The sequence below is a fragment of the Calidris pugnax genome, unplaced genomic scaffold, assembly GCF_001431845.1.
Source record: "Calidris pugnax isolate Ruff unplaced genomic scaffold, ASM143184v1 scaffold76, whole genome shotgun sequence".
NCBI classification, from domain to species: Eukaryota; Metazoa; Chordata; class Aves; order Charadriiformes; family Scolopacidae; genus Calidris; species Calidris pugnax.
In genome coordinates, this window is record NW_015090827.1 from 241607 (window position 1) to 252004 (window position 10398).

The 10398-nt window shown below is 42.3% G+C and overlaps 1 protein-coding gene across 1 annotated transcript in view; it reads left to right on the plus strand.

The window, feature by feature from the left end:
• Nucleotides 1-4330, plus strand: part of GATAD1 (GATA zinc finger domain containing 1) — a 5331-nt gene extending 1001 nt beyond the window's left edge. Inside the window, exons 3-6 of the mRNA XM_014940227.1 lie at nt 56-203; nt 1061-1120; nt 2738-2921; nt 3661-4330. Coding sequence (XP_014795713.1) covers nt 56-203; nt 1061-1120; nt 2738-2921; nt 3661-3851 — 583 coding nt within the window. The 3' untranslated portion in view covers nt 3852-4330. The remainder of the gene's footprint in view (nt 1-55; nt 204-1060; nt 1121-2737; nt 2922-3660) is intronic.
• The last annotated feature ends 6068 nt before the right edge of the window (nt 4331-10398 follow it).

Sequence of the window (10398 nt, forward strand, 5' to 3'; positions counted from 1 at the left end):
GCCGTCCGAGCGCCCGTCCGAGCGCCCGTCCGAGCGCCCGTCCGTCCCTGCAGTGATGCGGGCCTTTCCCCCCTCAGAGTAAGCAGGAGATCCACCGCCGCTCCGCGCGGCTGAGGAACACCAAGTACAAGTCGGCGCCCGCCGCGGAGAAGAAGGTTTCCACGAAGGGCAAGGGGAGGAGGCACATCTTTAAGTTAAAAAACGTAAGGCGGCGTGTGGTTGTTTTTTTTGTTGGTGGTGGTTTGGTTTGGTTTGGTTTTTTGCGGCTGGTGTGGGAAGTGTTGGGCCTCAGGGCCCCGCGGGCCCGGGGAGCCTGGGGCCGGGCAGGCCTTGGGGCCGGCGCGTCCCCCAAGGGAGCGGTCACAGGCCTTGCCCGTGTGTTGGACCCGCGTCGAGTTTTGCAGGTCCTGTCGCAAAATGAGCCGGAAACCTGGGTAAGAAGCAGTTGTGGTCGCTGCCAGAGCCCGAGTCGGTGCGTTCTTCAGCAGCAGGGGCTCGCTTGCATGACCCACCGGTCCCCACAGCATCCCGCCCTGCGGGCGCCTTGCGGGGGGAAGGAGTTCTGTGTAAATACAAACCACTCGTGTGCATTTAGTGCTCGCTTCTCGGCTTGAAATTCTGGGAATAAAATCTAATCCTGTAAAGTTAACATTTCAAAGCGCAAAAGTAAAGAAGTTCCTCCTCATGTTTAGATGAAACTTGAACATAGGAAGTTCCATCTGAGCATAAGGAGAAACTTCTTTGCTGTGAGGGTGGCAGAGCCCTGGCAGAGGCTGCCCAGGGAGGTGGTGGAGTCTCCTTCTCTGGAGACATTCAAACCCCCCTGGACACGTTCCTGAGGGACCTGCTCTGGGGGTTGGACTGGGTGGTCTCCAGAACTCGCTGCCAACCCCATATCATTTTGTGATTCTATGTTTGAAATTTTTGCACCTGATTTCTTGTGTTTACCAATTTTCTAAGAAGATGATGTATCAGTGCGTTAATTCCAGGTTGTTGTATTATCTTTTATATTATATGGTTATAACACTCTTGATTTTCCATTTCTCTATTCATTCTTTAGCCCATCAAAGCTCCTGAGTCTGTGTCCACTATAATTACATCAGAATCAATCTTTTATAAGGTATGGTTTACACAAGTTTGTTTGTGGAAAAGGTCGTCTTGTTTCTGTTTCCAATTTCGAAAATTATCACAGATAGTGAAAGCGCTAGGGGTATATTCACATACACTGTTCTTCCTTGCCTAGCAGTTGGTAGGATTTGCTCTGCCTTATTGCATTGCCATTAAGTCTTGCAAGGCAGTTTACCACAGTAGTTTACATAATTGTCATTGTCCCATTTTTTTCTTCCAAGAAAAAGATGCATCTGGTAATTACTGCATTCATTACTTACATCCTCAGTAATTACTGCAATCAAGGTTTTTAAACTTTTAACTTTCACCATGCAGAGGCCAAGCAAAAGTGACTATAGCTGATTATTTAAATTTGCGTGGTGTTTTCTACCTCAGGCGCAGAGAATGTGGCTGGTAGAGAGGATGGGCTGCGCTGCCCTAACATCTAAACTGGCTCCCTTTTGGAGCTGGATGCAAGCAGCCTCAAACGCTCTGGGAACGAGATCTGTTGACTGTTGCAATGAAAGCAGAAACTGGCCTTCTCACATTGATGCTTGAGAGCATTTTTACCAGCGTGCCAAGGTGTTAGTGTTCTGAAGTTCTGAAGCTTTGCTTTTGTTTCATTAGAAACATCTTTTCCCCCAAGGAAAAGGTCAGGATAGCCACTGGGAGACTGCGCAGCCAGAGAAGTGACAGGCTGAACTTCCATATGCTCTTTAGAGACTTGGTGCTTTGTGTCTCACATCCCAGATGAATTTCTTGTTTGCTGTTGACTAGTTTGGAAGAGAATTTGTATCTTTTCTTGTGTGTTTTCGGATTTGGTTGGTTATATTTTAGAAATTTCTAAGAATGTTGTCAACAGTTTTATTTAACCTGGTCTCTTGATGAAAAGTGTTTGTATTTTGGTACTTTGTTGTGTTGTTGAGAAGGGCATTGTTTGGGGGTTTTGAGGTCTTTTAAATCTGTTTTAAAAACAAAACCCTCCTGGATGATGCTTGGCAAAGTCTGATGGTGGTGGTGCAGGCACTGCATTGTGCTGTGATCGCTGCTGTAACATGAAGTGAGCTGCTTTTGTGGTGCAGCCTCAGGCGTTATGGAAGGTGGCAGGAGGTGGATGTGTGTCTTGGGACTCGTTTGCATTCAAATGAGTAAACCCCTTCAACACAGAAAGCTGCTTTTCCTGCACACACCAGGAAGTTACCACAGTTACATTTTCTAGAAGGTGGTGTTGCACTCTCCTACTTCTGATGGAATGAGACCGTTGCCATGCTGCAGACAGGAGGTGTAGCTGCTCTGCATCCACCTCTCCCAGGACTGCTGAGGGAGCTGTGTCTTTGAAGACAGATGAGGCCAGGTTGCTTCTGAGGCATTTGGCAGACAGAGACCATGTGGAATTGCCTGCCTAGTCTTAAAAGCAATTCTGGGACTGCACTCAGGCTCCTAGACGTTGAACTCAAAACTCCAGGACGTTGGGTGATGGTGCACAAGCTGTGCTGATGGCTGCTTAGGTGAGACAGCACTCTGAGATAATTAAAGATACTGATGCATAAGGTACTCAGGAATCAGGATCACACAGTGAAGCTTCAGAAATCGGATTGTTTGATTCAATTATCGTTTGTTTGTCTTCTAGGGTGTGTACTATCAAATCGGAGATGTTGTTTCAGTGGTCGATGAGCAGGATGGAAGAACATACTACGCTCAGATCCGTGGGTTTATTCAGGACCAATACTGTGAGAAGAGTGCTGCGCTAACCTGGCTCATTCCTACACAAGCCAGCCCCAAAGATTGTTTTGACCCAGCATCCTATATCATAGGTAATCACTAGGCCTTCATACAGCTACTTATTTATTCCTAGACTAATGCAGAGTTGTATTTTTTAAATTCACTTTTTAGCTTGTCAGGATCGTTTATGCAATTTCCACATTTTAGACCCTAATCCTATAAGCATACTGTTTAGTTCGATAACTTTTTTTATTTATCTTATGTATGTAATATGATTAGCACTACTGCAGTAAATGTGAGTATTTGTGCTCACGGGCACAATTATTGTCTGGCAACTTTAAAGATCAAATTATTTCTCTGTGGACAGAATCAAAGTTACTGCAATATAAACCTGATATACCAGTCCAAGCTTTTAAAGCGACCCAAGTTAGTTGATCTTCATCTTGGGTACTTAAAATACATAGCGTGCAACCACCAGCATAGAGAGTGTTCTGCTACTGATTATAAAATTATTAATCATTCAGAAAAGTGTTTTTGACAGGCAGGCCACAAATAGTATCTATGTAAAGTATATTAGCTAAAGTACTTCACTAAAATAACTGAATGCTTGAAATGGAAAAAAGAAAATTAAAAAAAAAGAACATCCGAGCAAAAATAAAGATAGAGGTTTCCTGCCTCGTATTTGAGGCTGCTTTGCCAGGAAGGTCATTGATTGGAAAAACACATTCTCTAAGGGATGTTGGCTGCTGTTGCATATTTTTAAGTCCTGCATACTCCAATTTTATGCCTTTAAGCTTTGTCTATGAAGATTTTTTTATTTTTTTCCCTTAGGACCAGAAGAAGATCTCCCAAGGAAAATGGAATATTTGGAATTTGTGTGTCATGCACCTTCGGAATATTTCAAATCTCGGTCATCTCCCTTCCCTACTGTTCCTACAAGACCAGAGAAGGGCTATATATGGACTCATGTGGGACCTACTCCTGCAATCTCCATTAAAGAAACTGTTACCAATAATTTATAATTTTATAAAGGAATACTTTGGACGAGTTATTTTGGGTGTGTTCTCAGGTCTGTGAACCTCATACAAGACAGTTAAAAAAATTTATAAAATGTTCTTTTTACTTTATGGATTATGGTATTTATTTATTTTAAATTATACCAGAACTCTAAAATAGAAGTTTTCTTTCCCTTTGATCTGTCATTTCTGTGCTCTGTTCTTCAGACATTTTTGCTCATTTTGGGACAAAACCACAAGTTTCACATCATCTTCAACTTTGGTGAGCAAATAATTGACTTTTAGTGTTGCTTTTAGTGTTCTTGTTTTCTAACTTTCTTTCCAGAGAAGAAGTTAAAAGACATACTCTTGACCATGCAGCACTTTATATACTTGTTTGATTTAGTAAACTGTGACAGCAGTTTTGTTTACTCCTTAAATAATTTAAGACTAGCTTCAAATAAACACTGAACTTGATCAGTGATACAGTTACCAGTTTTCTATTACACTGGAGAGGAGTGATTACTTCAGTTTCTCTTATTCAGACTAAAACCTGTCATCCTCAAGGCGGTGCTCTATTTAACAGTCACCTTTTAAGGGGATCTAAAACATGTATGTAGCTTCCTGCTAAGCTTTGCTTATGTAGGGGGTTATATATCTTTGAAAACTGGATGCAGATTTTAAAAACGATGTTATTTGGCTTTGCCATCCTGGCATCCTCATGGCAGAAATTTATCTGCATTTCCTGAGCAAGCTAGCTTCGTTACTATTTGTGTGTGTGTTAGCTTAGTCTCTTAAAATTGATTTTAAATTGTTTTTTTTTTCAGTGTTTGCAATCAGTGATGGTAAGAAAGAAATCCTCAATCAATTGAAATGAAAAAAAATTGCTAAGTGAAATAATGACTAATTTTATATCTTGACAGTCTCAGTATAGCAATGAAAATACTAAAAAGCAGAATGGGAGAAATGCCATGTACTAAAATACCAATGTTAAGGTTTTCTGCACTAAACTTCTCTCAAGCCCATCAGCTCCAGAGACTGTGATGTTCTTGTGTGGCTTGAATTCCCTGAGGTTAGTGGTTCCTGCCTACGGAGGATAGAGCTGTGAGTGGCCTTATCATTTACATTTGCATGTCACCATAGGACCCAGAAGCCCTAAATCAACTTTAGCATATTGTAGGAAAGTCTATGAAAGTTCCATTAGGCTTATGCTTTAACTTATTGAAAAGCTTTGATTTAAGATGAAAACTATTTTGAAAGTCTTAGGTATTAACAGCTTTTAATATAATGGGACCTATGAAAGCAGGAACCAGATATATTTGTTTCAGTCTGCAGCCTCAGTTCTGCCCGCTTCAAATACAAGGATGCACAGTCAACCCTAAGTTTTAGGGACATTGTCCATAGTTCAGAATGCTTGGAAATCAGCAGTATACTGCTAATATGGAGTTAAATCTTAAGTAACTTCAGTTCCTACATACATGAGATGTGTGCCCATGCTCAGGGTGTTGCAGTACTTAATCCCAAGGTGACCTCACTGCTGACTTTCCTCGCCTCCCTCTCCTTTCACTTCCTCTAGACTTCTTTCTTTCTGATCTATCTACATTAAATTAACAATCATAAGAAAGTAAAAATAATGACCCTTAAGAGATGTTTACAGTAACCAGAGTGACTCCCTCCATTCAAATATTTTTTTTTCTCTGTAGTCCACAAGATTTTCCCTTGGTATGACCGTAAGGTCCCTGTGCTGCCTCAGCGTCATCCGTGGAGCTTTGCTGTTCTGTGGGCTGGCCTTCAAGCTCAGCTGCTTTCCTTGGCGAATCCTGGTAGGAGAGGGAAGAGACTATGCTTTCAACTGACACCAAATGAAAAGTACTCGCTTGCCATATGCCTTATTTGTCAATAAATTGTTGTACGAAAAGGATAATTTAGAGAAATATCGATAGACAGTTTATGATTTGAAGTTTGTTTCATGGAATGACCTGTTGATACGCAGGCCTTGGCACCCTCTGATGTCAAAGAGCAGGCCATACCGAGAGGGGACTGGCTGCAGGCTTGCATTGGACATGTAGACCGAAAGGTTAACCAAAAGAAAAGAGTTGGAGCAGGGTAATGTCTTACTCTTACGAAAAACAGTATGCTGTAGAAATGTTCTACTTAGAGCAGCAAAGAGCAGAGCTCCAGGTAGAGGATGTATAACCTGGAACTTCTGTAAGAAAAAGCAAAGAACTGTGAGCATTGCCACCATGAAACAAAAGCCAGAATAAATTAGAAATAAGCATCATCCCTCACTGCATTTAAATGACCTGCACCACTAAATTTCAGTGTATTGTGATTGGATTAAAAAAACCACAACCCAGCCCAGGTCTGCATGGTAAAAGCAAAATTATTAAGTGATGTAATAGGTAATTTAAACCAAATGTGAACCCCCTTCACTTCTGTTCCCTGACTGTGACAGGTGGGTGCCTGGTTTGGGAATATGCGGGACTCATCAGTCTCCTGTCTGAGACAGCACACAGGAACTTTAATACCGCCTTAGCTGTCTGCTCTTGCCATTCCTTAGGGAATGAAACAGGAAAAAAAAAACACACACAAAAAGACCCCTACTTGTCAGCTGATTAAATGTAAAACTTGTCTTCTACAAATTTTTGCCAGTCTCCCTAATTAATACAGAAAAGGAGCTCTATGTTTAAATGTGTTTATTTTGTTTGCTGCAGTGTGATGTGAAGCTACTGCTGCTGCCCCGAGCGAGCGATCGCAGGCTCTGAAAGGTGCGGCTGATGCGTGTCAGCCTCTCTGGTGAGTGCACAGCAGGGACACGGCTGGGGCAGAGACAGCTGTTGTGCCTGAGGTGTGTGGTGTGTTCCTGCTCGCCAGGGCTCCTGCGGACGCCGAGCACAGGGAGACTGTCTTTACCCACAGTTGGCCAACACATTTTGAACCCACAAAAATGTTTAGGGATCGTGATTAATTAATGCCAGTGACATGCATAAAGGTAAATTCTGAAATTATTGCAGCTGACTTAAGCTACTGTTCCTTTTCCTGTTAATAAGCAGACTAATTCCATAGAACATACTTAATTGATTTCTGTTTTTGTTAACTTCTTAAACTGACTTACAGCTGCTTCTGCCTTCCTGTTGACACTCGTCAATGTTTCTAGGAGAGGCTCTGAGACAGGAACAGGTAAATGGTAGTATATTCATGAGAGAAACACACTTTGAAATACAATACATCCCATTTATATGGTTCGACTTCTCTTGCCCTTACTGTAGCAAACCTTCTGTGGACAGAAGGATGAAGCCAGGATAGATTTGTGGGAGAGCGGGATCGGTACTTGGAGTTTAACAGTTTCCAGCACAGACTGCTCTATTTTATTTTATTTTTTTACTGTGGGCATTGCTGGTTTTGAAGATGCAAACAGGACTAGTAGAAATTGAATGACTGGATAAAACAGATATAAAGCCGCCATTAAAATTGTGACAGCTTAGATTATTTGTAGTTACATGATCTGTTTATAGTATTTACTTTCATCTTCAAAGGCAGCAACAGGGTTGCAAACACAGTTACTCCTCTAACTTGAATCCTAGTCATTGTATCTTGGGAATGAAGGCGTCAGTGGCAGCCTGTTAGCTTAGAATGCTCAAGCGGAATGTAAGACAGTGAAAGAAAAATGCTTAAAAGGTTTAATCTAAAATAATTCCAAGTATTATACTTCAAACTACAGTCTATAAAGAAAAAAAATTATTTTTTTTTTGGAACTATGGAACAACCTCCCTTAGTAAACATTATTTTTATTTTAATTTTTGATTATACTGGGAAGTGCTAAAAAATAATCCAAATGGGCAAGTATTCTGATGGTGAGGTCCCCAAAGAGAGTGGATGTACAGGCAATGCCTGTTACTAAAGCATTATAACTTTGTTTAGGTGCATTTGAACAACTGCCCTGTCCTGTTTTTCTCGTGTCCAGAACATCAGGCAATAGCATGGGAAGAATGACTGACCTCCAGACAGCTTGTTGTGGACATCACTGAAGAAATGAGACCTCCAAGAGCAATGTGTCTGAAAATTTCTCATTTTAGGAAAAAGAAGGGCAAAAGGAAGACCCACAAAACGGACTTGAGCAGAAGGGATGTCACAGGATCCCACGGGGACAGGTTTTGGTGCTCTGCAGCGGAAGGAGCTGAGCTCACCCATTATTCTTCCTTTTCTTGTTTGGTATCCTCTGTGTCAGAGCTCAGGAAGGTTTCATTCCTGCATCACTGGAGGGTAAGTGGATACACTGCTACCAAATTTATGGCCTTGTGTTGCGCTTCAGAGCTTTGGCAGCAATTAACAGAGGTTTTCATTACGCGATTTTAGTTCTAAAGACGGAACATGCAGCCAAGAGCTAAAATACACAGAGCATCTGTAATATACTCAGTAATGCACGGAACATGCAGACTGAGCCCATGCACACATTGCAGCTCTGTCTGCTTGCAGGAGGAAAATACCCTTTTTGTAGGTGTAGGAAATGGATATTACCCAGGAACGTTTGCCTTGCAGAACAGGATAGAGGTTCCATGACAGAAATAATGCAGGCATTTTTTTAAAAACTACTTTTTGAGATTTTTCACTTCTCTATCTATATAGAGAAATAAAAGAGCTTGAAAAGGAAAAATCATGGATGTCAGCAATGTACTTAGGTCTGTTAAGGTGTAAGAGGCACTCATTGAAATAATGTGGTTGGCAATTGTACACAGGATGATAATGGCAATACTTGTCCCAGTGAAAAAAAATAAGAAAAAAAGGCAAACAAAACATTTTAATGACTGATAGCTCAAATAAATATAGCAAATAGTAAGTAACAGCTCTAAGTACTGAAAGCAAAACTTTCAGATTTCATATAGTTAAAGACTGTTGACTAAATATTAAATGATTTATTAAAGATATGTTTACATTATTGAAATGGAGTCCTAGTTACACAAAGCCATATGGTTGAAATTAAGAAATGACTCATTTTGGAGATACACATGTATGACAAATACCTGAGAAAAAAACTCTTTATTTACAAGTGTGAGTACATCAAAACCACACTTTGGGTGTATATTAAATGATTATTTTTTTTTTTTTACCTGTAAAAGGTGTCCCTGATAACATATAAGGGTGCCTGTCTTTAACTGGGTGTTGTATAGATACGTGCAACAGGAAATGATGGATTCAAGGTGAAATGAACACCCCTGTTGTGGTGTGGGGCACAGGAGGGGCAGGAGCTGCTGTCGGAGGGAGCCAGCCCGGGGTTAGTCCTCCCGGGTTTGTATATTGTCTGTGTTGGGCTGCTGGGTCCTTGGATGGGATGGGAAGGAACGGGTAAAACACCGAACCAACAGAAACTGAAGCATCAGGGCCCCTTCCCCCGAAACAGTACCCGATCCCAAAAGAAGATGTACAGACCATCATCTGGACATTACATGGTTCAGGTGACATCAAAGGGGACACTTCACCCACCACTGTGCCAGCAAGGTGCGAGAGAAACCAAAGGGGACTTGGGGCCTTACAGCTGTGCGGTGAGTGGGATCATGTCTGCTATAGCCCCGCTGGTTCCTTCCTCCCAGAAGTTGATGCAGAGGTGCCACAGGGGTGTAAGTGGCTCTCAGTACTGGGGTCTTCCCAGGGGGGTTGCTCTATCCCCTCAAAGGAGGGGGACACCCAAAGGAAAACTGCATTCACTTGGAAAGGAGCACAGTATTTTTGGACATGATCACCCCAAGGCTTTTGTGACTTCCTGTCCGTTTTCTGTCATCAATTAAAGGAAGTGCTAAAAGGACTGACCACCAAGGACAAGTGGTGGGGCCAAGATGTCATTTAATTATGGCAGAAACAAGCGAGTTTTGAATGTACCAAGCAAGTTCTTCAAGTTGTAGAGAAAATGGGGCTTAAAGCAAATGGTGCCAAAGCACAACCTTTTACACAGAGGTGGAATTTCTGGGTACCAGGCTGTGTCCTACTGGGTGGGGAATTACATTCACCAAGGAAATTACTCATTTAACCACAGGAAAACACTGCAGAGATTTTTAGGGCTTATAGGTTTTTGTAAGGAATTTTTGCCAGATTACACTGTTATAGCAAATCTGCAAAATTTGCGGCAAAGAAGGGGAAACTGGCTGTGGAGAGAAGAAGAGGCTAACACTTAGAATAAAATTATTACACCTGTAAGAGTCAGAAGAATTGGGAAACACCATCATTGGCCTCTACATGACATTAAGAAATTGCCTCAGGGTATGCACGTGGCTGCCATTTCAGTGTACAGCGTGAGGGACATGGTCAGAATTATTCACCACAAAGGGACTTAGTTGTACGGCAGCGTGGCCACCATGTTGTTGCGATCGCTGTACTCTTTTTCCGGAAGCGCCGCCATGTTGTACGGCAGCGTGGCCGCCATGTTGTTGCGACCGCCGCCATGTTGTACGGCAGCGCCGCCGCCATCTTGTTCCGGAAGCGCCGCCATCTTGTTCCGGAAGCGCCGCCATGTTGTACGGCAGCATGGCCGCCATGTTGCGACCGCCGCCATGTTGTACGGAACCACCGCCGCCGCCATCTT